The 25,538-nt window shown below is 41.3% G+C and overlaps 1 protein-coding gene across 1 annotated transcript in view; it reads left to right on the top strand.

Moving 5' to 3' along the window:
- The window catches only part of SPTLC2 (serine palmitoyltransferase long chain base subunit 2), a 78,322-nt gene that overhangs the window by 20,120 nt on the left and 32,664 nt on the right, over positions 1 to 25,538 (top strand). The window contains exons 5-9 of the mRNA XM_068148659.1: positions 155 to 279; positions 6,130 to 6,223; positions 8,726 to 8,831; positions 9,668 to 9,887; positions 11,648 to 11,774. Coding sequence (XP_068004760.1) covers positions 155 to 279; positions 6,130 to 6,223; positions 8,726 to 8,831; positions 9,668 to 9,887; positions 11,648 to 11,774 — 672 coding nt within the window. The remainder of the gene's footprint in view (positions 1 to 154; positions 280 to 6,129; positions 6,224 to 8,725; positions 8,832 to 9,667; positions 9,888 to 11,647; positions 11,775 to 25,538) is intronic.

Genomic DNA, 25,538 nt, shown 5'->3' with positions numbered 1-25,538 from the left:
GTTCACTTATACTTTCATAATTGGTATTTTTTTCAACACTCCCTTATAGGCTTTTAAACAAAGAGCAGTCTGGTTGGTGGGAATCTTTCTTGTAGAATATGGCAATAGTGAAAGCTTCTCCTCACTCTGAATTTCTCATTTGTCTTCTATGCAGGAAACTTGGACAAACATGAGGAGCTGGAAAAGCTAGTTGCCAGGTTCCTAGGTGTGGAATCTGCAATGGCATATGGAATGGGGTTTGCAACCAACTCTATGAACATTCCTGCTTTAGTTGGCAAGGTATGGCTTCAGTGCTTTCGAAAATTCATCTAACAAAGATTCTGCTGATTGGGGTTTCTAAAAATCTTTGTTTGGTTTTGTATTGCTTCAGTGGTAACCCCTATTCTCTATGGAAACTATAGATCACAGTATGCATCTCTAACTTTGGCAGAAGTCTTTGTGGAAAACAGCATCCATGAGACCAGCACCAGTCCAGATCGTGCCCTCTTTCTGGGATAGAGCCTCACATGTTGAGGCTTGTTTCCTCAGGCTACTAATTAGTGTATGAATTGGTTGCTAATTAACAGGCTGATTGGCTGAAGAAATTTTGATGCTCTTGAGACACTAAGAAATGGTTGTGTCAGTGAGAGGCACAGATGAGCTGAGTTGCATCTTGGTACATACAGAACTTCGTATCTTTGAGTGACAGGTGAAAAGTCCGTCTTTTGAGGGAGCAAAATCCAAGTAGGAAAGATACTTGCGAGAAGCAAAGTTAAATGTAGACTGGCCATGTCTGTTATGTGCCCCATAAACCAGTACACAACGCAGCCTGTGTGTCCTGCATCTCAAACTATGTTCTTTTTTAGTTTTTGATAAGTGAAATGGAAGAGAGCTCTTTGTTAGCATCTTCTGATGCAAGTACTTGAACCATTTCCTCCTTCTGAAAATGATTCACTGTTAGCCTACTACTGCTACCCTATTGGAGTTCTTTGTCCCTGTGTAGTGTGTTTTCCTTCTGTTCACTTATTTTTCTAGTTCCTGAGATAATTTTGTAAACTCTTCACTTGTGATATCTACAGTTTAACATTGCTGCCTTTTTCTTCCTGGTAACTTTTCTTACTGGTGAATCTTTTCTTGACTAGCTGTAGTGTCTTCCTGGATGCTCTTCTGTTTGTAATGATGAAACAACACTGTCTGCATTATGCCTCTTTTCTTTTGGTCTGTTCAAGTTTATAAATATCAGATGCTTTCTGTAATGAAAGATGGTTTTGAGTCCAGTGCCAGAGAGAAATTCAATGATTCAGATTTAGTCTTTCTGGAGCCAAATATATTGTTCAGCATCATAGCACTGTGGAGGTATGTTACTCCTGACATACCTTCTACTTGCATTTTTCTCCTCTCTGTCTTCCCACATCGTTCTCTTCAACAGAAAAATTACTCATGTTTTCTGTGAGATCTTTTGGACCCAGAACACACAGTGCACCTTGAGTACTGTGTCCAGTTCTGGGCCCCTCAGTTTAAGAAGGACATTGAAACACTTGAACGTGTCCAGAGAAGGGCAACAAGGCTGGTGAGAGGCCTTGAACACAAGCCCTATGAGGAGAGGCTGAGCGAGCTGGGATTGTTTAGCCTGGAGAAGAGGAGGCTCAGAGGTGACCTCATTGCCCTCTACAACTACCTGAAAGGTGGTTGTAGCGAGGAAGGGGTTGGTCTCTTCTCCCAGGCAACCAGCACCAGAAAAAGGGGACACAGTCTCAAGCTGCACTAGGGGAGGTTTAGACTCGAGGTGAGGAGGAAGTTCTTCACCGAGCGAGTCATTCGTCATTGGAACGGGTTGCCCAGGGAGGTGGTAGAGTCACCGTCCCTGGAGGTATTCAAGAGGAGATTGGACGTGGCACTTGGTGCCATGGTCTAGTCATGAGGTCTGTGTTGATAGGTTGGACTCGATGATCCTCGAGGTCCTTTCCAACCTAAGTGATACTGTGATACTGTGTTAAGTAGACTTCAGTCTGTTGTAAGTCAGTACAAATTGTCCATTACTGCAAAGTTGCTTAATCTTTTTTTTCCTGTATGGATCCCACTGTATATATTTAGTACCTTAGGAGAATATCTGAGATGCCTGACTCAGCTCCTTAGTTTCCATATTTTACAGCCATTGAGAGAATCTGAACAGTAAATTCCCAGGCACATAACCTGCACATTTACTAAACCACTCTTTTCATAAATGGATAGTCTATATTGTGTTAATGATGAGCATACTTGGATTTTTGTGCACTTTTAATACAGAAGTAAGAAGCTTCTGCTCTTAATACTAACAGTGCCATTATACTCAGGTGAATAATCCAAACAGAAGATGCCCTCTTCTGAAGAAAAGAGGTTTTTGTCAGATGAACCATTTTGCAGTTTAGGATGTTCACTAAATGATTTTTATGGCTGCCTGAAGTTGCTTCTTTCTACTCTTTTGATTTCTTCGTTGTCTGCAAATAAGGACTTGGATAAATCCTGAATTGTGGCACCACCTGGTACACAATTGGCTCTGTGTGTGCAGCTTGTTTGGCAATGCTTTGTCAAGAGTCCTTAGTAAATCCCAGAGATTCCCATACTTGATTAGTATCTGGGGCTCTCTCTCTTTATATCCGTTGTTTGTATGTCTTTGCATGTCCTACATGCATTTTCAGGTGCAAAGCTACTTGGAAAATGGATTTTTGGAAGTTTGGAACTCTGCATTCAGCCAGAAGGAGTTTCTTTTGACAGTCACTGATATGATTTGAAGCTAATAATTACTCATATTGTATCTAGGCACCCATAATGTAATTTAAATAGCTCAAAACGCAAACCACTGAAATGAAATTACTCACATATGTGTAATATTGGACCACTCATTCTGGTTTTGCTCTGCAAAATCCTTGAGCACTTGATTTATATTGCTACTGAATCCTTTTCTAAAAGTAACAAACATGACTTGACTGTCCTAGAGATACAATTCTACTCCGTAATCTAATCAGCATTGGTCAGCAAAAGAAATTCAAAAGCTTCATCAATGTTACCTAGCTGATCTTTATACACTATGCCTTGTGACCAGCAGCTTCTAGTAAGCAGATCCTGAAAAGAGGTATAGTTGGTGTGCACTGAAAGTTGTTTTTCAGCACTGCTAAAGCATCACTAAAAACAGGTCTTTCTGCACCTGGCAGTTTTCAGCAGGAGACTTGCTGATGGCAGCCAAGTTGTTGGCTTCCCAGTACAGTCACTGCCAAATAGGCTGAATTTAGGGCACAGATAATATGAGATTTGAGGATTACCTAGTGAAAAGTTGTTAGACTGTTTAAGGCTAAGCTAGACTCCAATTAGTGTTCGTTGTCTTCTCAAATGTAAGATTGCTGATAAATGCAACCTAACATTGTAGTAGCATCATCAGTGATTGCTATACTGCACCAGTGACTTCTTTGATCCTTTTCCCTCTTTCTAGTGGCAGACAATACTTCACTGTTTTTACTTCCTCTTCAGTTTTAAATTAACTTACTTTGTCTAATTTAATGTCCTTCTCTGTTACAGGGGCATGAGAAGTCGCTCAGCGATTTTGTTAAACCTTTTCCCTACCAAAAGCTTGTACTTGTTTTTATGGAGAAGCTCCTTACAGCCTATTAATCATTTTCTCTCTTTTTTTTTTTTTCTCCATTCATTTCATTTTTTTTTTTCATTTATTTCATTTCATTTTTCATTTCATATAAGAAGGATTCTAATACCTGATTATTGCATTCAGTTTTTGATACAGTATTGTTTAGCAGCAGTGCCCTCTGACGTAGCGTCTCCTTCTCTGATGTAGTAGCTGCAAAGATCAAATGCTAGTTGAAGATTTCTGTGCTTCTTATGCTAAAGTCTGAAATATAATAGTTCAGACATGTCTGAAAGGACAGTCTATGTCCTTGTAACAGCAGTTTGAACACTTGGGATTTAGTGCAATTTCTGGGGGAAACCATTCCTGAGCTTTCCCAATATGCAGAATATTTCTAGGTACATTACAGTTCTAGTGGAGAATTCCCTTTTTTTGTGGAGAAAATAATCCTACTGTTTGTGGTACCTCCTTGTGTCAGAGGACATTGTGTGGGCAATGCTTTCACGGTTCCTTCTAGTAACTCTCATCACAGAGATGTTCTTGACACTTCCTTCCATTAATTATTAATAGAGAAACATAGAATGAGTATGTGTTTCGTGTCAAATCTTCAGCACCTAGCTATGCCTTTAGGATTTTAAAGTTCACAGTATCACTTCTAGAGCTGCAGCAGATATGCATAGTGGGCCAGAGTTATTTGGAAATATTATTGCTATCTTACAGATTAATCCCCCAATATACATCTCTGTAGTCCAGTGGTAACACTGTGCCTGAATATTCATCATAACAGTTATTGACCTGTAGTCATTACTGCTCTCAAAACAGATGTATCCCCTTTTGATATTTGTCTAAGGATATATCTTGGACAAATGTAATTGCTTTTTGAAAATGCAAACAAATTAAATGTAATGTTTAATGGCTTCAGAAAACTCCATTTCACTGCAGTTTTGTTTTCTACTTCCTGTCTCTTCTGTGTTGCCTCCACCTGCAAAGTACTTAATAATTCTGTTGATTAAAGAAAATTAGTCCCTTTGGAGCTGAGCACACATGGGTTGAGTCAGTGGTTACCTCCTAATGTAAGAAATAGTTCAACTTTGATAAGGTCTTTAATCTAGGACTTTGGTGGCCTGTTTCCTACCACTGCTGTAGACTTGCTGCATGAACTGTGGCAAGAACCTTCTCTTTTATGACAAGGTTACCCACTTGGTGCATGAGGGAACTTCAGTGACGTAGAAGTGAAGTGTTCCCCACATCATCCTTGTGAAAAATCTGTCTGCACTAGGCATGGATGGATGTACACTCTGATGGATCAAACATTGGCTGAGTGGCTCGGCCCAGAGACTGGTGGTGAATGGAGTTAAATCTAGTTGGTGACCAGTCACAAGTGGAGTTCCCCAGGGCTTAGTGCTGGGGGCACTTCTGTTTAATATCTTTACCAGTGATCTTGACAAGGAGATTGAGAACACTGTCAGTAAGTTTGCAGGTGACACCAAGTTAGGTGGGAGTGTTGATCTGCTGGAATGTAGGAAGACTCTTCACAAGGACCTAGACAGGCTGGGTGGATGGAATCATATGGGCTTCAACAAGGCCAAGTGCTGGGTCCTGCACTTGGGTCACAACACACCCATGCAATGCTACAGGCTTGGGGCAGGCTGGCTGGAAATCTGCCTGTCAGAAAAAGGATCTGGAGGTGCTGGTTGACATACAGTTGAACATGAACCAGCAATGTGCACAGGTGGCCAAGAGGGCAAACAACATCCTGGCTTGTATCAGCAATAGTGTGGCCAGCAGGAGTAGCAAAGTGATTATCCGCCTGTACCTGGAATTGCTGGCTGGCAGCTGTCTGAACATGAGGCAGCAATGTGGCCAGGAAGCCACTGGCCTCCATCAGGAATAGTGTGGCCAGCAGGACTAGAGAGGTGATTGTCCCACTTGTACTCAGCACAGGTGAAGCTGCACCTTGAGCAGTCTTGGGTGCTGCAGTGTAAGAGAAATGTTGAGGTGCTGGAGCAGGTCTGGATAAGGGTAATGAGGCTTCTCAAGGGTCTTGAGAAAGGGCTATCGAAGACTGGAACAGGCTGCCCAGGGAAGTGGTGAATTCCTGGATCTATTTAAAAGCTGTCTAGATGTGGTACTCAAGGATATGGTGGCCCTGGTAGAGTTAGATAAGGGTTGGACTTGGTGGTCTTTGAAGGTCTTTTCCTACCTTAGTGATTCTGTGATTCTTTTTCGCCTGGCTGCTCAGGAGGATGAGTGCATCACCAGGAGATACTCAGGCAGATTCAGCTGTAGCACTTCTGGGAAAAGTGACATTTAAGTAGTTCTTTTAGTTAACAGCAGTCATGTATTTTTTTATTTGCCATAGTAAGGCTGCACACTTTCTTAGCAAGTCGTGCCTGGACTAGCTGGTTTTATGTGGGAAGTATGTATTTATTTATTTATTAAACGACCCCTTAAGCATTTCAGAGCTGGAAAGTGTTGCATGCTTGGCCGTGAAACATAAGATTTTCAGTATCTTCTTCTTTCCCCTTCCAATTCAGGGCTGTCTGATTTTGAGTGATGAACTGAATCATGCATCACTAGTGCTTGGAGCAAGACTGTCAGGAGCAACTATTCGAATCTTTAAGCACAACAGTAAGTATCAGATGGTGGGCTCTGCTATAGAGGTGCTATAGATCAGGTTCAGTCTCTTCTACCTTCTGAGACTTGGAAATCCAATTGTGTACTGGTGACCTAAAAGGTTAGAAGACTGCTGCCACTGAGAATTTTACCAGCCCAAACTGGGTACTTTTTGATACACTTATCCTGGAGTTGTTCTGCATGTGAAGAGAAGCATACTGCCCTTTTGCAAATCTAGGGGCACTGATGTTTTGATGTGGCTTCTGTTACTTGGATAGCTCAGTGTAGTTAGACTATTGCAACATCGTGTGTCACATAGTAATGTGATCATGTAGTGGTCTGGGTTACTGTGTGGGGAATAAGAAAATGTAATTTTAGGACCAGATGCCAACATGATCCTACAGTAACAAGCTTAAGAATGCAGATGATGTTCTAGCTAAACTGGACTGCCATGCATTGGTATAATGTACAAAAAGAAATTTTGGGATGTGAAGCTTAGGTTTATTTTACTCAACACTTGCTTCCACTGTTTGCTTCCAAAATAAACAGAATTTTCATGTTGCTAGTTTCATCTTCTTCCAAAGGAGATAGAATATCTTTCAGATTAAAAAACACTAAGGGTTTCCTTCTTTTATTCTCAGTGAAAGAGATGCCTGGTTGTCCTTGATTACTAAAGCCACTACCTTCACTCTTCAGCCACTCCTAATGCTTTTTATAGGATTATCTCTGAGATCATGATGCTTCTTGCTCTTTGAAGTGTCTGGTGATGGCAAAAAAAGCTTGGGTGGCAGCAATTATTTTCCTTTCTTTGTCCTACTTGATAGTGGATCCTCTGCTGTGCTTACTGTTTCATTCATTACTCTATCACTTGGATAATTTTTTTTGCAGAAGTGTAGAGCTGACCATAGTTTTATTTATTTATTTTTCCATAATACTTCATAAATCACAAAACCTTTGCATTCAACTTCTGCATTTGTATGGATATACTTCTGCACAAATTCCAGAGTTTCAGAGAACTCTGGTGACAAACAGAGTTCTGAGTATGAGGAGAAAGACTTAGGAGCTCTCTTGTGATGGGGAAATGAGACTGTTTGAATGGGGTACAGACTTGCAGTGGGGAGATTGAGGGATATTCCAGAAACTTTATAGGTGGTGGGGCTCTGTGAAGGTGAATGGAGTGACCAATTACAATTGGAAGGTAAAATGCAGTCAATGCTCTTGGCCTTTCAAGGCGATACACAATTCACAATTAGGCATGTGTTCTCAGTCCTACTCTTGTAATACTCTGTGCTGCCTTAGGTAACTTCATTTTCCTGAGCTGTTAATGGCTTCATTAATATTCTGCTTTTTAGAAATTATGGAAGAAAATGTAAAATCCCCCTTAAAATCCTTCTTCAGTGGTTTCATTTTTTCTCTACCTTATTCTGCATTCTGTAGCTTTCGTTAAAGTCAGACCTAGTTCTCAGTCTTTCCCTCTTTCTTGAGAAGTTGGAGCAGAAGTCTTTATTTCATTGTTCTCTCTAACTGCACCAAACTTGTCCTTTCTTCCTGGAGCAATTTGTTGGAGGCAGGGGCTTCACTGCTGACTTCATCTTTGTCTTTTTCTGAGCATTAGCTGTCTTTTGCAGTCTATTAACTGACCTAATTTTCTGTATGAGTTCTAGTCTAGTTCTAGTTCACAAGCTTCTCTTCCTGCTACAACTGATCTAGTCTACCAGTCCTCTTTTCATGATCATATGTGTTCTTTTTCATGCCTTGGTGTTTATGTCTGTCTCTTGCTCAGCACTTTAGCTTTTATGGTTTGATTACTCCCATCTCCATTCCTCTCTCTTCAGGTGTTTATTCAGGACTCACTTCATGTGTATTTATTTGCTCACATTAGTCAGGTTCTCCTAGGATCATGCCGAGTGTGCATAGCCAAAGCTAGTTAGGTTTCAGAGTACATTGCTGTTAGCAACATCATCTATCTAGTATCTGAAGTGCTGAGTACTGTCCTCTTTCCTGCACTGCTGGTTCTTTTTTCTTCCTTTTCTGTTTTGGGTTTAGTAGCTTCCTGTTCCACACTTCCAGTCTGTTCAGCTTTAAATAAAGCATTCTGCACTTCATTCTGTATTCTGCTTATCTTTAGTTGATTGTCCTTAAGCTGGCTTGTACTTTTTTGACTTACCTTTTTCCAGCAGGACACACTACCTACGTTGCTTTTGTTTTTTCCTCCTAATCAGATACTTTTTTTTCCCCACCTCCCCCTTCCTTGTTTGCTGTTTGTGCCTAATGCTCTAATTTTTGCTTTTAGCTTGGGATAATTAAATCCTTCCTCAGAGTTCATACAGTCACCCATTCCCTTCAAACTCGTCTGTGGGCTTGCAGCTAGATGAGGCCCATGCTTATTGACTTCTGTATGGTCTGTCCTCCACACTGGAGCAATTTGTGCATTTCTGGAATATTGCTGTCGTTAGTCATGTCAGAGCTCAAGCTGGTAGCTGTTTTGGTACGGTTTAACAGTAATTTCTGGTGCAGATATGCAAAGCCTGGAGAAGCTGCTCAAAGATGCTATTGTGCATGGGCAACCTCGTACACGGAGGCCCTGGAAAAAAATTCTTATCTTGGTGGAAGGAATATACAGGTACAAACTATTCTTTATATTCCTAAGACCCTCCACATGAGATCTAGCTGCTTAGTATTTGGGTTCCTTTGCCAAATCAAACAATGAGTACTGTCATTTCACAGTTATTTCATTAATCTCATCTGTGAATTAAATGGAGCTATGTTTGTCTCACATCCTGGACTTGCTGTTGCTGGTACTGTAGCTGCACCTGCTCTTGTCACAATGCTTCCCATATCCCAGTTAGATTGTAGAAATTAATTAATCTGATTGTTTCCATCAGAGCCGAGATCCTAAGTTGCTTGTCTATTCCATTCTTTCTGTGTTCATAGACAATGCTAGCGTGAATGGAATTGTGCAATTGGAATGTTTTCGCTGAGAGCGAGTAGGAGCATCTAGTAGGCTTAGTTGTGTTAGGCATTTAAATCACAGTTACTTTCAGCACTAAATAGGGTATTTTGGAGGGCTACTAACCTAAGAACAACAGGTAAGTAGGTGTCAGATCAGAATACTGACATGAGAATGGAAGTAAGATTGAGATGATGAGTTTATAAGATTGTCAGTGAGCACGTTGATTTATGAATTGTCATTGAATACATTCCTTTGCCTTAACTTACTGTTGCTGCTACTACTTAATCTCTATGTCAGCATCCCAGAGATGTTAAACAGGTAGAAAGTAGATATTTAGGCCCCAGGTGCAAGGATGAGTTACATCTTTCTGCAGAACATGATGAGTCTAGCAAATTTTGTGTTCATAATTACTGAAAGAGTGAAGAAAAGAACGCTCAGTAACTTTAGGCTTTATCAGGCAGCCCCAGCAATTAAATGAACTGACCTGAATTTCTGTTTCTCAACAGTATGGAAGGATCCATAGTCCGTTTGCCTGAAGTGATTGCTCTTAAGAAGAAGTACAAATCCTATCTGTACCTTGATGAGGCTCATAGTATAGGTGCCCTGGGTCCCAGTGGCCGGGGTGTAGTGGAGTATTTTGGACTCAATCCTGAAGATGTGGATGTTATGATGGGAACATTCACCAAAAGCTTTGGAGCTGCTGGAGGATACATTGGGGGCAAGAAGGTAAAAAGCTAGGAATCTCATGGCTGCAGGCTGGAGATGGAGTCCTTCAGTAAACATTTCATAGTCGATCTATTTCTGAAGTTTTCTGATTATCCATTTGTTTCATAATTTTACATACTGCCTAGTACAGTGAAATTCTGCAGTGTAGAGGAGGCTAGTCTAGTAAAACACCTCATAGGTGTATAGTTTTCACATGGTCAGCAATGATCCCAGTTTCAGAATGTACAGTACTGGTGTAGTGTCATTTTAGAAACTGCTAAGAGCCAGGAAATAGGGATTTCCTACTGTTACTTTTAATGAGACTTGCAGGAAAATTGCTAAATGCTGAAGTTTCTCATCCTGCTCAACATCTTAGGTTAGTCTAGTAGAGCTGATTCCCTCTGGACTTGAACAGATTACTTTCTCGTAAAAAACATTTTCTTCACTTTATGGTTGGGGTTTATTTTGTTTGTTGGTTTGGGTCAGGTTTTTCGTTTGGGTTTATTTTTCCTACTGACTCTTTTCTGGAAAGAGTACTGTTAGAAAGTGTTACTCTTGCCAGACTCCTCCTCTTGGGAGGAATAATGTAGACAATGGCATGTGTCCCCTTTCTCATGTCCTCAACTGTGTTGTACAGATCAGGCTCCCAAGCTTTATGTGAGGGTATTAGTCTACCATTTTTGGTTACCGTGACTGTAATTATTTTTTTTACATAGTGACAATTGCTGCACCTCATCCAAATGCAGATGGGACTTGCAGATGTTTCTTTTGGGGAGTTTACTGGAATTGGATTAAAAGTACTATGACATCTTCCCCAGAAGAAAGCACCCTATAAATCTTTTTCCAAAGGTAGTGAGCCAGCAGGATTAACTCTTGGCATAATGTGAAGCAGCTGAGACTCCACAACTGCGTTTTAGCTGCTGTTTGAGGGATTGCTTTAGAGCCAAGAGAACTTAAATCTTCTTACCTGGTTTAATTCAAAGTCTCTTTACAACTTCTTTGAACACTCCCACATATTTCTAGAATATGTTCACAACTTGTGCTATCTGTAGGGCCATCATTATTAATTTTTATGATAGCAGAAGACAGAATCTGTCCTGCCATTCATACTGCTCCTGTGTCCTGGATATTTAAGAGTGGGTTTGTTGCCGTTAACAATCAGCCTATATCTGCAGTGTGTTGGTCCTTTTGTTCCTGTAAGACCTTCTTTTGTTCTCTAACATATCTGACAGGTGTGTTTAACTGGGAAATGCAGGAAGGGACAGGTTCTTGACTCTTAAATTAGACCTGCTGCTTTATTTACATTGTGCTGATAAATGGGAGAAAACATTTTGTGACCCATTCCTCTGCTTGGTAACTTGTGGTTAAACATGTTGAGCATGATACATGAGCACCAATGGATCCTAGTCCTCACTATTCCATTTGTTTTAGACTCTTATAAACTCTTTTGAAACACAGCCTCCACACAGCTTGAGTAATGCAAGCAAAACACCTTGCTGTAATCCAGTGCTCAGGGTGCTGGCTGTTGTAGGCATTTGTCTTTGATCAGCACATGTTCTTGCCTCCTGATATAATTATGGGTTGTTTTGCCCTTGCTGTTCACTTTTCCATTGTTTATTACATATACTATAAAAACAGTCCCTGAGATACCTATTCTCTTCCAGGACATTCTGAAAGAGGTTTCTTGTGGTGGTCTGTTTCACTGTATGATTAGGACTTGACAATAAAACATATCTCTTGTGCTGGGAAGGCGATGTCTGATGGCTCTTGTGTTTTACTAGGAACTGATTGATTACCTCAGGACATACTCTCACAGTGCTGTGTATGCAACATCACTGTCACCTCCTGTTGTGGAGCAAATCATCACCTCAATGAAGTGCATTATGGGTGAAGATGGTACAACTGTCGGTGAGTCTTTCTAACAGTAAGCATGTGAAAGGGGGAAGCTAAAGAGAGCCTCTATCACATTTAACAGATAACTCATTAAGTGGGCACAACAACAAATAAATTTACCATCCTACTTGGCAGATCAGCCTAATAACTGGATAATGAATTTTCAGATAGAGGTAAGTCATCTTAGCCTTGTCCAAGACACAGGATTGTCTTGTATTGATTTTTGTTGTGTCCAGCTGTTGTAGCTGCCTTCTTTCTCTTCCCCATTGTCTGTCCTTTGCTGTTTGCCTCGCTTTTAAGTTGCTTTCAGAGTATTTTGCTGTGTATCCTTTACAGTCCTGTTGGCTGGTTACTGCAGAGACAATGCTGCTTATTTTCATCATGTAGTATAGTTTGATGTTTGCACCTCAGTAAATATAGGAATGTTTCTGGAATTTCATTTTACTTGGGGAGCTAGAGGCAGTTTTCAAGATCAGTGGAGTTAGTATATCAGGAGAAGAAATTGAGCATGTTCATCGTCTTTGTGTGCCTGAAAGTAAGAACAGGGAAATCCTTACTGGTCTGATGCATTTAAAGTAAAACCTACAAGTTGTCTTGTCTCATTTGCCTAGGAGGTAGCAGATTCCTTCACTTACAGCAAGAAGTAAATAGCTTGCACTTGTAATGCATAAGCTGCCTTGAAACTGAGATTGTACAGCACTTGGCATGTAGGTTTCTTTTCCCCCTTCACAGGCAATTAAAAAGTTGTGAGTAGCTCACATAGGATGGCAGTCAAATCTGTCAGTTGTGCTCAGTTCAGGGGCTCTTTGAAGAATTCAAACTGCAGAATATATTCAGTTGTGGGAGTTTCAGGCATCTGGCCACGAGGTGGTGGTGGTGGTGTATACTAAAGAGCTGTGTTTGCTTTTCAACACGGGTCAGCTGGACAAATAACCTGACAGATGAGTCCTGCAGTGAAAAAGCTAGTTGGAGAAATTACTCTGGAAGTTTTTCTGTTGTAATGGATTTCATTCAATCTGCTTACAGAGTTAAGTGCTAGCAGTTGGTGGTGGTGGTTGCTCAATAGAGAAGGCGTCACTGAGGCAAGCACAGCCAGGCAAGCAGTCGGTATCTGCACGCTTTCAGAGTGATCCGTGTGAGATGTGTACCATCCAAGAGCAGTCCCCAGGGCTGCTCTCGAGGACAGATACTAACCAACCCTCAAACTGCATGAAAAATTTAGTTGTGCAAAAGGCCTGGGTCTTGCCATCATCTTAAAAGTTAACTGTAGCACTCTTTTAAGCTGATGAACAGTGTGTGGTCTGCTCAGGCGTTGCTTGTTTTGGGATTTTTCCAGTATCTGTTTTGCTTAATGAAGTGGAAAGCAAGGAATGTGTAACTGATTTCTGTTTGCAGTATTCAAACTAAGGCATTTTTGATCCTTGTATGAGGCTACAGTGTGATATTTCTTCAGGCCAGGAGAATGGAAGCAACTTCCACTCCAGACTGTTCTCTTGCCATTATGCCAGGAAGGTCCATCAGAGCTGAAAGGACTGGGAATCAAATTGGCAAAAGAATAAAAGGTGGTCTTTGTTGTTGTGTTCCTTAAAATGGACATCAGGCTATATCCTTCTCACTTGGTGCTAAGGAGTACCAAAATTCCTATGCACTTTTTCAATTGAGGAGAAAAAACCCCCCACATTTCAAAGAAGAGTATGTATGTCTGATTTCTGTATGAACTGGAAGTGCTGGATTATAATAACTGGATAGCCAGAGTCCTGTCTGCTGGCACCCAGAATCCCTCAGCTACAGGTCTCATGAAAGTGTTACTGTCTTTCCAAGCATCTAAGTCAGCCCTCAGCTAGGGTGATCACCTCATAGGATGATCCCTGCATGGAAGTGCTTCTCTGCTTCATCTTCTGTACAGTGCTGTACCCAGGCATGGATGTTTTTTAAATTTGCCTTAAGGCTTTAGAGATAATATTCCCTTGTAGGCATTTTATGTGGATGCAGTTGGCAAAAGTTCAGTTGAGTAAATTGAGCAGCTGCTAGTGATACCATGACAAAATTTTTTCCTTGTTTAAGGGCTTTGGTTGAAAAACCTCTGTTTGGATTCTGTGGAATTTTGGGTGGGGCTCTGGAGGACCACTGCCTGCAGTTGGTTAGGCTATGAGTAGATGTGGAGTAGAGTGGTGCTGGTAAGAGTTGTTAACTGTGGAAGACAAGTAGAGAAATAGTGTTAAACTGGGTCCCTGGTAAGTACCTCTGAATTGACTGTCCATTACAAAATATTTGCTGCTTTTATAGTTAGTCAAGCTGAACTAATGGAGGAGAGGAAACTGAGAGCAATGGTTTTACAAGGGCACAGGAGTTGGAGCTGGAATCAAAACAGTTTTTTGGTCCACAGCTAAATCTTTTAATGGTTTCAAGAATGCTTTCTTGAAAAGGGTCTTTGTGGCTTCTTTGTCTTTCTGCTTCTGCTCATCCTAAGGGCAACAAAGTTGGTGAGGGGCTTGGAATACAAGCCCTATGAGGAGAGACTGAGGGAGCTGGGGGTGCTTAGCCTGGAGAAGAGGAGACTCAGGGGTGACCTTATTGCTCTCTACAACTACCTTAAGGGAGGTTGTAGACAGGCAGAGGTTGGTCTCTTCTCCCAGGCAGCCAGCACCAGAACAAGAGGACACAGTCTCAGGCTGTGCTGGGGGAGGCTCAGGCTGGAGGTTAGGAGGAAGTTCTTCACAGAGAGAGTGATTGCCCACTGGAATGGGCTGCCCAGGGAGGTGGTGGAGTCGCCATCACTGGAGGTGTTCAGGAGGAGACTTGACAGGGTGCTTGGTTGCGTGGTTTAGTTGATTAGGTGGTGTTGGGTGATAGGTTGGATACGATGATCTTGAAGGTCTCTTCCGGTCTGGTCTGGTCTATTCTATTCTATCATGCACTATTTTTAAGAGCTGCTGTCCTCTGTGGCATAAAACCTGTGTGGAAATTCTGATGTCCTGATAGCTGAGGAATAAGTAGAAGGAAGCAACGGGTTTTTGAGAACAAAAGAGGGTTTTATACATTATTTTGCAGGAATAAGTTCATTCTCTCCTCTCCAGGTTATTTCTAAATCCAGTGAAACATCTGGAGGCTCTAAACTTACAGTATGAGGCATTGTAGTTACTAAAACTTCACATAACTAAAAAAAGTAAATATCTCCTTTCAGACCTTTCCAGCAAGCTGCCAGTGACTAAATAGGATATTAGTAGGAGGCAGCACAGACAAAACACAGATGCTATGAAAAACTGAATGGCTGCTTATAAAGAACTTAAGATAGACGGCATGCAGTGTGCTGCCTGAATTGGAACAGTAGTTTCTTGTGTCTTGATTTCTGTTGAAACTAATCTGTTAATTTTTTGTACCATTTATGCATGTAAGTGACTAGCAAGTTCCAGTCTCTCTGAAGACAGTTACAGGAATGTAATTATGTATGAATACAAGTGTGTCACTTGCTCCTTCATGCAGACTGCAGAAAACCCTCCCAACAACCAAAGTGATAGCAGAGCCGTGTTACGGTTCTTGATGGTGGTGCTGCTAATGCAGAGTCTATCTTTGAAGTAACAGTTGTCCTCAGGAGTAGTGAACATCTTAAGCACATAGAATGTCTTTAGACAATGTACATGGTTATCTCGCATATCATCACGTTTAGCTTTGGTGTATAGTAGAACAAGGTCAGTAGGAGTGGCACAGGAAGCTTCTTTCCACAACAGCAACATTTTGGAGCTGGCTTTCCAATTCAGAGTCACTATGGTTGAAATTGTTAAGAAGCAAGTGTTGCAGAGGCTTGTCAGCAGTTCAGTGGATGCTACTCATTCTCTCTGTTCAGCCACAAAGATGAATGGACTTCTGAAAGTTTAGAGATAAAGGAACATTTTTCAATGCATGATAAAAAGCCACAATAAGCAGAGCTTTTGGGGTCATAGTATGCACAAAGATGGAAAACTGATTTCTGGAATAGGGTTCTGAAAGCTTCTTATGTAGAGCCATTTGATTCTTGCTGTTCATGTGGTGGCTGGGTTATTTAAATTGACTACAGGGTAAATGAGACAGCTTGGTGCTTGTCCTGGAAAATGAAACATTAGGACTTAGGATATTAAGTACTTCATCTGTCTCAGTGAATTTTTCAACATCAATTATTTGGTTTGAGTTGAGAACTGGATTTTTTTCACCATAACAATCTCCCTAGGACTGGGAATCAGGTTGACTCCTTTCCACTGTTTACATAAGAGCCAGTCATATATCACCGGAGGTGTTTAGGAAGAGACCAGATGGGGCACTTGATGCCATGGTTTAGTTGATTAAATAGTGTTGGGTGATAGGCTGGACTCAGTGATCTCAAAGGTCTCTTCCAACCTGGTTTATCCTATTCTATCCTATATTCTGTGCAACTGCAGTTTTTAGCACTGTTGGTCTTCAGGACTTGGCCTGTTTGCTGCCATGATAACATTGCTGGGACAAGTGAAAGAAAATCATAAAGTAACCTTACTTAGGTGTGGGCAAATCAAAACATGCAAGGTGAAATCAGTCTAGGAACTGGTTAAAGTCCTTCAGAGATTACACTTAGTTCTCTCTCCTGTGTATTAAAAACTGAATGTAAATCTTAAATCCAGTTTGAACTAAAGCTGGCAGTGTTACTAGCCTGTAAAAGAGATGAACTGCTTCCTTCCATGGAAGTTAACAGTAGTACTTATACATGCTGACGTTTTATAATGTTTGCTGTCTTCCATCTCAGTTTCAGGAGGCAAATATCCAATGCTCAGTCACAGCACTGCACTTACTGTGCATAGGCTAAGTTGCTGAGAGCTCTTGCCCAGGATTACACTTACATTTCGAATGGATGTTGTTTTGAGCAGTGTTTAGAAACGAAGGTAATGTTGTACATTAACCTGCATCGCTCCAGTGTTGCAAGCAATAGAGGTAGCAGTTGTATAAGCTACTCCAGCTGCTAAACTATCAAAAAATTTTAAGCAACCTTTGAAAGCTAGTCAGCTGTGCATACTTTGATTAGTATTTGTCTCATTTGAGAACCTGAGTTGTAAAAAGCTACTAACTGATTGCATCTTGTCAGAGGAATCAAAACCAAATGGTCAACAAGTAAGGATTTCTAGAATTGCTATGGCTGTACACAACAAACTCCAGTGACTTAAACCAGGGAAGGGAGTTGAACCAATCATAGGCAAAGACAGTAAGAATGTACAGTACTTGGCCGAGTACTGAGCCTAACTGAGCTGCTGAGAAGACAGGACCATCTATGATACACACAGGGGAAAACATGATGGAAATGAAGCTAAGCCTGGTCTGCTTAAATTTTAGGGGGACAAAATAAGACTACAATTGGTATTTTAACTTCCATGTGGTTAATTGGGCTCTAAAGTGAAGGTATGGTCTGAGTAGTTCAATCAGCTATCTATCAGGTTTCTTCAAGTGTTCAGTGAAATTGCCCTGTTCTTTCCAAAGGCAAGCCAGAAGTATATCCAATAGCAATAGTGTAAGCAATAATGAAAGGTGAGCTAATGTTGCATCACTTAAAATTGAACATTATGTAGCAAATAGTCTAAATATGAATTGTTTGTACCTTTCCAATGTTAGAAGTAATTGAAGCAGTGGCTGCTCTTGTGCTCAAAAGGGGAAATAAACGCTCCTTTTGCAGTCTGAGCTTGAAGACATTCTATTTGCATTAAAACTATTTCATTTGAATTTCCTCCAATAATGCAGTTGCTAATGAGGTGTTAAATTATCACCTTAGGAACCCAGGGACCAGTCAAAACTTTTTTTTGTGTGTTTTGTTTTGTTCATTGCTGCCCTTGGGAATCTCAAGCTGAGCTGAGAAACTGTTGGAAAAACAAATACTCTGGGGGTCATAAAGAGAGTTTCCTGCTTCTCTCCAGAGGACTAACAGTTTTAAACATCACTCTCTGTACTTGTGCTTTCAGCTGGGGATCTTTTAAATACAGCTTGTTGCTGCACCTCTGCCTCCCTCCCACAGAGCATGGAAAGCCTCCAGAAACATTGCTTTAACCTAGGCTATGCGGGAGAAGTCTTTCAGCTTTGGGTGCTTTGAAGAGTGTTTACAGATGTTAGAAGAGCTGCACCCTTTGTGTTGTGCACTGGAATGTGAGAATTCCTCAATGCCTCTTCCTTTGCACTTTGATATCAACGCTGTGGTGTTTATGCAAAAGCTTACAAACCTTTATAACTGTACACCTGCTTTGTTCCCATAACGTTCTGTTTCTGCTCAGGTGTGAACTGCCATCTTCTATCTTTGTAGCTTAAACACTGTGTCATAACAGGAATAAAACTAGGAATGTGCTGCTTTGAAGTAATTCCATTTTTGTCTATTTCTTACACTACATTTGATTTAAAACTTGTGGCTTGCTTTTTTTACTCTCTATAGGACTGGAGATGTCACATTTCTACAGAATACTGAGGTCTTGCTCATAGAAGGAAAGGGGGAAATACTGGAGAGGAGCTCACTAGCGTGTATTGTTAGCAATAGTGTGACTAAAATGCTGTAAGTCAGTATGAATGTTGAAGTAAAGCATTGGAACAGGAGTAACCACAAATTAGGTGATGTTCACTGTCAGTATGGAAGAGTTCATTGTACCAGGAATGATACATGATTTACTAGAGCAGAATTTACTGAAAATAGGTGAATGACCCACACAATTACCACTTCCTACCATCAGCCATGGCAACTGCAGCAGCTTTCTATGTAGAAAAATTAATACTAGTATTACTGGAGTGTCTGCAGTGCACACACACAGGGCAACCTTTCATTCCCTGGAGTGCCAATGTGAATGTTTCTAGCTTCTTTGGAAAGAAGGAATAGTCTGTAACTGAAGCCCTTTCTGTGAACTGTGTGCAGGTGTTTTAGGCTTTGTGGGACTCACATACTGTGCTTGATTATTGCAGTGGACTCTAATGTAAAATGTAGTTGGCACCAGGTCGGCTGATGCCATTTCACATCAGTGCAGTTGATCTACCACAAATTCCCAAAATGCAACAATCTTGACAACCTGCAGTTTGTAATTTAGTTCTGTTTGTGTGCAGATGTTTGCTAGTGTCTCAGAATTAATGAATTTGTTGAATAGTACAGATCTAGCCTTTGAAAGAAGTTGTCTAAAAAACCTGCATGCCAATTAGAGTATTTTGAGAGCACGTATGGCCAGTGAAGACATTTGAGATGACATTAAGATTGTGCAAGATCTGTTGCAGTCTAGCTTCAACAGAGCAGTTTAGTTCAAGACAAATTGGCTTGTCAAGAATAGGAGGTAATGACCTGTAGAGCTTCTTGCTGCCAAGTATAAGCTCCTGTCAATGCTCAGGTTGTTGCCTAATTGTTGCATAGTGGAAAAGTTGTAGTTACAAGGCTGTCTGCGTGGGGTTGGAAATGTGTTGCAGAGGATGCATGCTTCTCACGTTTATGTTGGCTCCCAGCTCCTGAGATTTCTTAACTGTTTGGGATTTCAAATTTAACAAAAAAGAAAAACAACCAAGCAAACAAAACAACAACAACAACAAAAGCCATTCAAATACTTTTAAAGTCCTAGGAGGCTTCAGAGCTTGTTTTCCTACTAGTCAGCTTTAATACTATATTGTATAAATGTGCTGCCAAACTCAGGCCCTAAGTGGGCAGTGGAGAGCTCCCTTGCCCTGCAAATAGTATCTCCACAACTAAGTACTCTGCACCAACAGATAAGGTACTCTTGCAGAACAGCTGTCTGTACCAAGAGCTGGAGGCTGAACATTTAGTGCCTTCAATCTCTACTGCATGTAACTTGTCTTTTCTAGGCTTATGGCTATATTCCTGACAAGTAACTTTTTGTTCAGGACTTGGCATTGTACAGACAATTGTGGGGTTTATATGCTTTGATCTTTCCAGGATCTTTGGAAAGTATAGCTGTGCAGGAAAAAGCAAGTCTATAAAAGTCACAGCAGAAAAAAGGCTTCCAGGGTTTGGGCCTTTTTAGGCTCAAAGCCTACTCTTCTACCTCACTGCCCTTCCAGGTGGCAAGCTACCAGAAGCTGCTTGCCAAATACAACTTACTAACATGGGAGGGCTCAACACCCTTCCTGTTGAAATTATTGCAGAGTTTAAGGGCAAATCTAGTGTTGTTTCAGAAAAGGACAACTCTGGCTGTTATAACAGATGTGGGCAGTTCTGACATGGCGTCAAATTTGCAAGCTGTAGCTTTACATCACGACATGAACCTCTTAGCTATAAGCATCTTTGATGTTGAAGGAGAGACTTGAGATGTATGAGGACTGTGTTCTGTGAATGACTGAGGTGCTAGCTTCTCAGTGACTTCACACATAAACTTTGTTTTAAAAAGCTAAATAAATGAAACCAACTCAGCTCCCCCAGAGCAGAAATGCATAATTTTAGGACATGTTAGTGTAGAGCAGATACACGTTTGCCACGTCCTGTCTCTTACACTGTTGCTTGTGTTAGGTGGATGAAATCTCTAGCAATATTGGGAGGCATAGCAAAGTCCTGTTGAAGGGCAAAACAACCTTTGGAAACTAATGTGCTCCATTCCATATAGTCCCATTTAGCACTGAGGAAAAGTAGGTTATTTAGGGCTGTTCTATTCACTGTCCTTATTCTTTATGGGATCCTTCTACCAAGAGACTAATAGTAGAAAATAACCTGCCAGGCTTTTTTGTCTGCATCTTCAGATTAAGTGCTAACACAGAGATGAAATACTTTTTACAGTACCTTACAGTATCAATTACAGGTCAAATCTTCTGTGTAGGATCTCATTATTGTCTTAAGCTTGGGTAGCCTGTTTTATAGTGCTCCTCTCACTGTTTCTTTATGAAGCTGATTTCTGTTCAGTTTGGCCACAAGATGGTACTCCAGTGTTTGTGACTGCTGTCTCCCAAAGAAGTTTGCCAAAGAGTAGAATAGTCAAACACATCCCAACCCTCAGCCCTGTTCACGAGGTAAGAGAACGGATGCCCTAGCTCTATTTGTCTCTTTTCAGACTAAGCTGATTTACTGGCTGTTTCTGACCAGAGATGGGTGCTTTACAGCTGACTAGTACCTATGTCTCTTCCACTCTTCTTGCTGTGTTAGACCTTGTGCATTAGTCTAACTGCTTCAGCAACAATGCTGTTAGAAATTCCTAAGGTATTGACATGGGTTGTGACCAATTAACCTACTTCTGCTGAATACTGTTTCTTACACTTGTACACTTCTCATCTGATTTTACAGTTAAGAGCAGCACTTCAGTGGCTGAGGCAGCTGTAGGGAATGAGGGAGAAGATTGTTGCTTGTCATCTGCAGTTAGTCTGTGCTGTTTCTTGTGCCTACTTCTTGTGCCTACTTCTTGCCTGTGATTTCCCTGTTCTACCTGTAGTGGTACTATTGTAAGTTTAGGTATGTACATTCCCTGTGGAAAAGTTTACCTATTCATACCTTTGTTGACTTCATTTTCACAGTCCTGAGGTTATTGGAACATCTGGAGTTAATATGTTGTGATTTTTTTAATTCAAACCATAGGATCTTTTTCAGAGTTCCACATCTGATATATAAAAATGTTAATTTAAATATAGGGGAAAATTTCAGCTGGCAGCTTAAAAAAACAAACAAAAACCCCAAAACAAACAAAAAACCCCAATCCACTACAAAACAAAAACCCCAAACCCTGAACACCCCACACACTAACAAACAAAAAAACTCCATCCCTAACAAACAAAACCCAGAAAAAGAAATAAGCTAAATGGAAAGAAAACAAAGAAACCCCAAACAACACAAATAAATTACAAGAGGGATGTGGAGTTGCTGGAACGTGTCCAGAGAAGGGCCACAAGGATGATCAGAGGGCTGGAGCACCTCTCCTATGAGGACAGACTGAAGGAGTTGGGGTTGTTCAGTCTGCAGAAGAGAAGGCTCCCAGGTGACCTAATTGTGGCCTTCCAGTATCTGAAGGGGGCCTACAGGAAGGCTGGGGAGGGACTTCTCAGGCTCTCAGGTAGTGATAGGACTAGGGGGAATGGAATGAAGCTGGAGGTGGGGAGATTCAGGCTAGATGTGAAAAGGAGGTTCTTCACTATGAGAGTGGTGAAACCCTGGAATGGGTTGTCCAGGGAGGTGGTCGAGGCCCCGTCCCTGGGGGTGTTTAAGACCAGTCTGGATGAGGCTCTGTCCAGCCTGATCTAGTGTGGGGTTTCCCTGCCCATGGCAGGGGGGTTGGAACTAGATGATCCTTGTGGTCCCTTCCAACCCTGAATGAAACTATGATACTATGAAATCAACTTGGAAACTAGTTATTTTAAGGCTCATCTGTTAACACAGGACATTCAGTGACACAAGGTGTGGCTGTTGGACTCTTCTTCATCCTTCCCAACCCTGAGCATTTGCTGTAAGTCTGCTTTGTCGACTACTGTTGGATTTTAATTCTTTTTATGATGCCACACCTGCTTTCTTCACCATGTTTGGAGAGAAAGTAGCCCTGTTTGCAGCAGAGGAAGGCTACAGAACCTTCTTGGGGGTTTTGGTCGTTTTTTTTCTTTTGGTATTGGTTAGTTTTGTGTGGGATTTGGGCTTTTTGTGTGTGTGGTTGAGGGTTTCTGTGTGTCTGTAGCCTTTGTTGTTGTTGTTGTTGTTGTGGGATTTTGTCCGTCATGAAGAAGGTAGTAGCTTGCAGCCTGTTGATTGTGGAGATTGAGCCCTAATGTCTTGGTGGAGTGCATGGATGTTGATGTATAGTTAACTCAGAAATTTTGCTACAAAGGGAAACCTTTAACCTTTGTAGAGAGGAAAGTGTTCACCGACAAGTGCTTGTCTTCATGATTGAATTATTTTGGCAAGTCTCCGTGAATTTTGACAATTCACAATGATTTTCTTGCAGTGTTTTCATGGCAGTGCTGTAGATACCTGGTAAACTTGGAGGAATTACTCTGTGTTCTGAGAAGCACCTGTGTAGGCTTTGGGGGCTTTAATGGTTCTGCTTTAGTGATGTTTATTAGCTACAGCTCAGGCATAGTCTTAGATCCACGAGGTGGTGTACATAAATGAGATTGCTTAAGTTAGGGGTTTGATGCATTCAGTAAGATTGGTGGGTTATTTGAAGGCTTATATATGTGTGTGTGTGTGTGTTTTTCCATAGTGAAGTTTTTCCTAATACAGATTGTACCTGTTCAGTGACTTTCTTCTGGTTTGAGGGTAGTCTAACGTGGCCATGAGGGTTGTACAAGCCTTACGTGTTGTGTTTTCTATAGCAGTAATGGCTTGTGTAAGCATTTCAAGTGCCTTTCTCATTGAAGTGTTGCCTCTCTAGATCAGACTTATTAAACTTGAGCATTGTGCTTTTCCTCAGAACAGCTGGTGTGCACTACACCTTTTCTGTGTTCCAGGAAAAGAATGTGATTTACTATGCTGTTTCTAGTAGTCCATAGATGTAGAGAACATCTATGCCATATAGTGCAGGGTGAACTCCAGCCTTGCAGCTGGCAGTGTAGCAGAACTTAAGATATATAAAAGTACAATTGATGCCATTTGTTATTTTTCTCTGTTGAGGTGGAAATTTTATGTTACCACTGTAGGTGAACTTTAGACATGAAGTTATCATAGTATCAGTCAGGGTTGGAAGGGACCACAAGGATCATCTAGTTCCAACCCCCTGCCATGGGCAGGGACACCCCACACTAGATCAGGCTGGCCAGAACCTCATCCAGCCTGGTCTTAAACACCTCCAGGGATGGGGCCTCAACCACCTCCCTGGACAACCCATTCCAGGGCTTCACCACTCTCATAGTGAAGAACTTCCTCCTCATGTCCAGCCTGAATCTCCCCACCTCCAGCTTCATTCCATTCCCCCTAGTCCTATCACCACCTGAGATCCTGACAAGTCCCTCCGCAGCCTTGTTGTAGGCCCCTTCAGATACCGGAAGGCCACAATTAGGTCACTTCAGAGCCTTCTCTTCTGCAGACTGAACAGCCCCAACTCCTTCAGTCTGTCCTCATAGGAGAGGTGCTCCAGCCATAGGAGAGGTGCTCCAGTTCTTAAAATGCTGGCATTTTTGTTCTTCTCATGCTTCAGTTAAACTTCAATTTGTGGTTTATACTGACCGTATCCTTCATTTTTGTCTGGAAGTGCAATGATTTTCTGTTCTTGTGGCATGTGTTCAGCTAGAGGTGATAATCTGTCTGGTTCTGTAAGGTACTGTATATCTGTGTGGTATTTTACAGTTAGTAAAGGCAGTTGATAATGCTAAATGAAACCAGATGACTACTGACTTATTTGTAACGCTTCCTAGTTGAAGCATATGAAGAAGCCATATCGTTAACCATCTTCTCTTGTACAACAAAGGCAAAGAGCCTTTCTCTGCCTTTTTCTGTTTAAAATCCTAAAGAACAGTTAGCTTTGATACCAGCTTCCATTGTAGAGAAACTGCAGAAAGCAGATGGAAAATATAGTTCACACTCTTTGTTGCTCTGTTGTAAAGCTACTGAGCTGTCTCCATGGAAGTAGATTATAAACATCCTTTATATAACATGCTTTGTCAAAGCTTGCACATTCTTTCTCTTGTAAAGAAATGTCGTGTTTATATGTGTTCCTGATGTTTTTTTTCTTTCAGTGGCTTCATCTGCCATAAAGGCCTGCCAACTTATTTGTGTTGAACACGGGTTTGAGTCTGTTTCCTTCTGTTTCTTCTTTGCTGATGCTTTGTCTTATTCGTGAGGCACTGCGTGAAGATGTGCTTTTTAACTTCCAGTGTCCAAGATGTCATCATAGAAAAAACCCCAGAAAGTTTAAAAAGCTTGCTTTTCTTGAAGATCCCATTCTCTTGTCAAGTAAAATTTTATTGAAAGTGCATACATTCACGGTTCTCATGTTTCTGACAGCTTCATGGTGGAGGCACCATCATTAGTTCAGAAAAACAGTCTGACAGGCACGCATTTCTTTTTCCTGTCTTCTCACCTAGGCACAAGACTGTCAGACAAGATCTGTACAGCTGCCTTTGCAATGGTTATGAATGTTGTTATAATGACTGTGCATTTGTGGTGATATACATTTTGTATAAGCTGATGTGTAAGTAGTGCTAATACCAATCCTACAAATCCTCCCTCTCAGTAATTAACATGCAGAGTTAGGTAATGCATGTACCCAGGCAATACAATCTTAATTCCTTTGTTATGGAGGGAGAACTCTAATCTTAGTCTTTAAAATTATTGATCAGCTGAAACGCTTTCAAAATAGAGTAGAATAGAATTAACCAGGTTGGAAATCATTGAGTCTAACCTATCATCCAACACTATCTAATCAACTAAACCGTGGCACCAAGTGCCCCATCCAGTCTCTTCCTAAACACCTCCAGTGATGGTGACTCCACCACCTCCCTGGGCAGACCATTCCAATGGCCAATCACTCTTTCTATGAAGAACTTCCTAATCTCCAGCCTAAACCTCCTCGGACACAGCTTGAGACTGTGTCCTCTTGTTCTGGTGCTGGCTGCCTGGGAGAAGAGACCAACCCCCACCTGGCTATAACCTCCCTTCAGGTAGCTTTAGACAGCAAGAACTCCTCTGAGCCTCCTCTTCTCCAGGCTAAGCAACCCCAGCTCCCTCAGCCTCTCCTCACAGGGCTTGTGCTCCAAACCCCTCACAAGCTTTGTTGCCCTTCCCTTAGACACCAAGCTGACTGTAAATTGTAATTGATAGGATGTGGTGAATTTCAGCCACCTGACCATGGTGTAACCAGATACAGGAAACATGGTATAAACAAACATGAGCAAACAAAAAAATTAAGAAGT

This window comes from Melanerpes formicivorus, unplaced genomic scaffold, assembly GCF_026170545.1.
Source record: "Melanerpes formicivorus ecotype bairdi unplaced genomic scaffold, bMelFor1.0.p_v2 SCAF_17, whole genome shotgun sequence".
Lineage (NCBI taxonomy): Eukaryota > Metazoa > Chordata > Aves > Piciformes > Picidae > Melanerpes > Melanerpes formicivorus.
This window is presented reverse-complemented; position numbering and strand designations above follow the sequence as displayed.